The sequence below is a fragment of the Ipomoea nil genome, unplaced genomic scaffold, assembly GCF_001879475.1.
Source record: "Ipomoea nil cultivar Tokyo-kokei standard unplaced genomic scaffold, Asagao_1.1 scaffold2144, whole genome shotgun sequence".
Classification (NCBI taxonomy): Eukaryota; Viridiplantae; Streptophyta; class Magnoliopsida; order Solanales; family Convolvulaceae; genus Ipomoea; species Ipomoea nil.
In genome coordinates, this window is record NW_017618572.1 from 3,233,273 (window position 1) to 3,237,737 (window position 4,465).

Consider the following 4,465-nt stretch of genomic DNA (forward strand, 5'->3'; position numbering starts at 1 on the left):
ATTACCTCGAAGGCCAGGTCCGAAGCGCAGGTAACAACGTTGTTTGAACTGAAGCCAGGTAAGTTCCAGTTCTTCCATCTCTAGCCGGAAATGCCATAGTTGGCTTTGATACCAAATGTTATGGACCAGGATATTAGGATCGCGTCACAGGCTTAGGAACTTAAAACACAAATGAATTGAAGCATTTCTGGAGTGCTTCTTCTCCCCAATCTTTCCTTAATAGAAAGCCTAAATTCTGATTTTCCAAAAGTCCCCCTTCTTCAATTACATAGGTAGGTATTTATACATAATAATATAAAACAACCCACTAACCCACTACCTAAGTGCCTGTAACTACCTAAGAAGGTGGCTATCCTACTACTATAATAATAATAATAATAATAATAATAATAACAACAACAATAATAATAACACTATGGTTGTAACATGCTTGGTCCGAACTACTTTGGTCCAGGTCACTTTCTATGAACAAGAGTTAACTGTTCGGTTTGGATCACCTATCATAGTTCGGACAATCTTGGTCCGGGTTGCTCAAGTCCCGATCGTTCCACTTGGCTTAGCCCGCTTCGGTTTGAACTATCTCCCTGGACCCCAAATCTACATTCTTTAGGCCATTTCCAATACATCCATCGAAAGAGAACTTATTTTAAAACTCATTTGAGTTTATATGATAATATAATAAAGAGATAAAATAACTCCCACAATAAATATACTCGAAATTAGAATATTTTGTAATTTAACAACACAAATTTATAAATAAACTTTTTTCGAGGAAATTTATAAATAAACTTGGTTGCATGTGTAATGTGTTTAAAGCATCGACGTAGCCACAAGCCACGCAGTTTCGAACGCGGGCTCTGTTTCCTAAATAGATATTGGTACTGCACTACTTCAATTTCGCTAAAATGCCCTTGACCCACCATACTTTACTTAGGCAGATACATGCCCATTTCACTATTTCAGGGACAAGATTGGAAGGGCATATTTTTACATTTGATATGATTTAACTACGGTAGCTTGCAGCAAAATATGCTAGAGGTCCAACCATGGCAGCATTGATGTAAGTAGCAGGTTCCGAATGGCTGTAATCCGTCCGATCGTCAGGGAAGAAGTCGTTTTGGTTTGGACCGCCGACCACGGCCCCGACTAAAATGTTAGGGTTAGCATTTGACGAATAGTAGAAGGGTTGGAACCCGCTTTCGCATCCGAAAGAGTCTGGATGTGCAGCTATCGAAGGTAGCGATGATCCTCTGTGGTGAATTTTTCTTGGATAATTGGTTCCGTATCCTACCATGTAGGACATTTTCATCGGATTCTCACCCAAAATGTAATCCACCTATAATTTTCAAAGTCGAACATAATAATCAATCTCTATACAAATTCAGCAAAAATTAACTAATAATTTTGTCCATACACAATTTAAACGTGCTTTTTAAATTTTTTTTTTTCAATGTAGTATATGTTCTATAAGTCACCTGTCTTTTGGCAAGACTTCGCAGAGTGCTAGAAGTAACCAAGAGGCTTCCACAATTGAAGGTACGTTTAGTGGCTGCCATGTATTTGGCATATGTAGTGACCAATGATGATATAGATGTCACATATTGAAGAGTACTTTGTGGTAGCTTGTACATCAGACCACCTGCGACATATAATAATAATAATATTATTATTATGGAATATAAAGTAGAAATCAGAAAATTACTTGTGACAAAAGGTAGAATTGTTCATCCTAGGCGCTTGTACAGGATTGTGAAAGGGTAAACTTAATTGATCAACAAAGACTAGACTTTTGCTTAGTGTACACAATGAGCCCCTCATTTGAGAGGTTGCTCCACACTGTCGCGGGTGAGACTCAATTCTTAGTCTTTTATTACGAATTTCACATATGTGACCAGTTGAGTTGTTCATGCAAACAAAATCAGAAAATTAATGAGGATAGTTTTGGTTTTACCATTTGTGTACTGTGTACTAGAGTAAGGGGAGTTGGGAAGAATTCTGCACATGAAGTCCTCAGCATGCTGCCTATATTGGGCAAATCTATTGTCATTTCCCAGCACACTTCTCTGCAAAGATAAAAAAAAAAAAAAAAAAAAAAGTCAATATAAAACATAAATGTGCAGTTTAACTACCAATTTAGACTTGTAATTAAAACAAAACATATTTTTTTATTTAGTATCATATAGTCAAACTAATGTAAAAGTCATGCCATGAGATTATTAATTTAAACATTTAGTTGAGACGAATTACGTATTCTTTAAATGTTCTTACCCGGGATAGAAGAACATAGGCACCAGCATACTTGTTGTCCCAGCTGAATATGTCCGGTGAATCATTGGCTCCCAAGGAGCTAATGAAGTTGTAATATGAAACGTCATTGGTTGCTCTTAAGAGCCATGCTGCTCCCCACAACAACTCATCCTGTCAATCAAAAAATCAATGAATGTCCATTACACTGCAATTAATCATGTTTTTTAGAATATTTTTGTATGTGATAAACCTACATTAAAACAGAAAGGACAAATTCATTCTGTATATACTTTCTTTGTCCTATTTTGTCTGTCGACTAAGAAGACATGGCGTCACATCCTGACCCGTCAGAGTATTTAAGAGGATGTAGATCACAATGACGCACAAAGGATTTACTCACTTTGGACATAATCCTCACATTTTGTCTGTCGACTCAACAGACAGGGCTCCCACACCTCGGCCCCCGTCAGAGTATTTAATCACGATGATTAAATCATAACGTGTGGGAAGATGTAAATCATGATAACTCAAAATCACGATGACTAAATCATGACGTGCGAGAAGATGTAAATCATGATAACTCAATGACGCACAAGATATCTACCCACTTTGGGTATAATCCTCACACTACTGTCACGGAGCTTCGAACCTTTGTCTCGAATCCTTAATACCTACTGAACCGTGTGAACCAAAAAAAGCTAAATTTAATATTGTCAAAAATTGAATTAAAAATAACTTTAATTAAGCCTGGTTAATTGAACTAGAAAAACAAAATGAGACATAGTACAAGACATTGTAAGTAATACCTGGTGACCGGAATAAGAGCAATAGAAAGGGCAAACGGCGGCACCTAGTTTATCACTATAAGAACCCCTGTACTGAACTGCAAAACGGAACACTTTGACTGCGGTCCCCAGAAGCTTCCGGGAATAAAGCGGGTCGACCTTACGGAAAACCAAGGAGGCGGAGGCCAAGGCGGCGGCCATTTCTCCGGCGACGTCCGACCCGGGATTGCTGGGCGAAATGGAGTAGACGGTTCGGACAGTGTCCATGTCCTCCGGCCTTTCCCAGCACTTGTGGTCGGCGTTTGGGTCGCCCACGCCGACGAAGATCTGCCCAGGCGCGGCGTTGGCGCACTTGAGAAGGTAGTTCGTGGCCCACCGGATCGCCTCCCGTGTACTCTGTAGTTGAGGTCCCATTCTTTTCCCATACTCTAATGCACTCCATGATAGCAGAGTTGTGGTGTAGGCCATCGGAAAGTTGAATTTCACATTGTCTCCGGCGTCATAGTACCCTCCGGTTAAGTCCACCTGCACCGCAGATTACCTCTTCTTACTTCTTATTAACCAAGGATCAAATACTTAATATTCCGCATGTATAGTTTGTAGCAAAGGCATAATTTTATTTTTTTATAAAGTGTCTTCACATTTTTTGTAGAGGCAGGCCCGGTGTTGGACTTACCCTACATCTGTTTCAGTCACCAATTGATATACCAGTCCGAGGCAGGCCCGGTGTTGGACTTACCCTACATCTGTTTCAGTCACCAATTGATATACCAGTCCGAGGCAGGCCAGGTGTTGGACTTACTCTTCACCGGCTTCAGTTGCCAATTGATAAACTGGTCCAAGGCAGGCCAGGTGTTGGACTTACCCTTCACCGGCTTCAGTCACCAATTGATAAACTGGTCCGAGGCAGGTCAAGTGACTTACCCTTCACGGACTTCAGTCACCAATTGATAGACTGGTGTTGGACTTACCCTTCACCGGCTTTTGCCCAACAATCTCCAGCCAACCACCAATTGATAAACTGGTCCCTTTACGAGGCTCCCCCATAAAATAACCCACTATCCATATCTATCATAACAACTAGAAATTAAAGCACATAACTAACAACTCATCATAACAAGCATGTACTATCGAAATAATGGTATATAATGACGTACATGAGCAAGCGAACCATCCGAGAGTCCAGAGCTACCCCGCCAAGTAATTTGTTGTCCTCTAGGGATTCTCCCGGATCTCTGGCCCTCGAAAAACAAAATGGACTTGGCTAGGGCATCCCTATAGTTAGGGGTTGCAATCACCATAGAGATGAATGTGAGAGAGAAGAAGATGAGAAGAAAAGAAGCCCCCATTTGAAACGCCATTGTACACTTAGTTCAAAGTGTAGAATGGTATATATATTTTAGTTGGTGAATGGGGTATGCAGTAATAGGAGA

General features: G+C 40.3%; 1 protein-coding gene across 1 annotated transcript; it reads right to left on the reverse strand.

Annotated features, from left to right (window-relative positions):
- Positions 1 to 780: 780 nt before the first annotated feature.
- LOC109148554 (endoglucanase 3-like) lies at positions 781 to 4,465 on the reverse strand. Its single transcript, XM_019296290.1, has 6 exons — positions 4,190 to 4,465; positions 3,054 to 3,557; positions 2,269 to 2,418; positions 1,952 to 2,063; positions 1,476 to 1,639; positions 781 to 1,336 (listed from the first exon to the last, which is right to left on the reverse strand). Exons 1-6 carry the CDS (start codon positions 4,391 to 4,393, stop codon positions 1,004 to 1,006), a joined length of 1,467 nt encoding a protein of 488 aa, XP_019151835.1. The 5' UTR covers positions 4,394 to 4,465; the 3' UTR covers positions 781 to 1,003.

Excerpts from the sequence above, each read along its gene's own strand:
- LOC109148554 (XM_019296290.1), bottom strand. The coding sequence starts at position 4,393 with ATGGCGTTTCAAATGGGGGCTTCTTTTCTTCTCATCTTCTTCTCTCTC. Across the intron at positions 2,419-3,053 it reads GCTCTTATTCCGGTCACCAG|GATGAGTTGTTGTGGGGAGC; the intron begins GTATTACTTACA and ends TTTGATTGACAG. Across the intron at positions 1,640-1,951 it reads TAGTACACAGTACACAAATG|GTGGTCTGATGTACAAGCTA; the intron begins GTAAAACCAAAA and ends TATATGTCGCAG.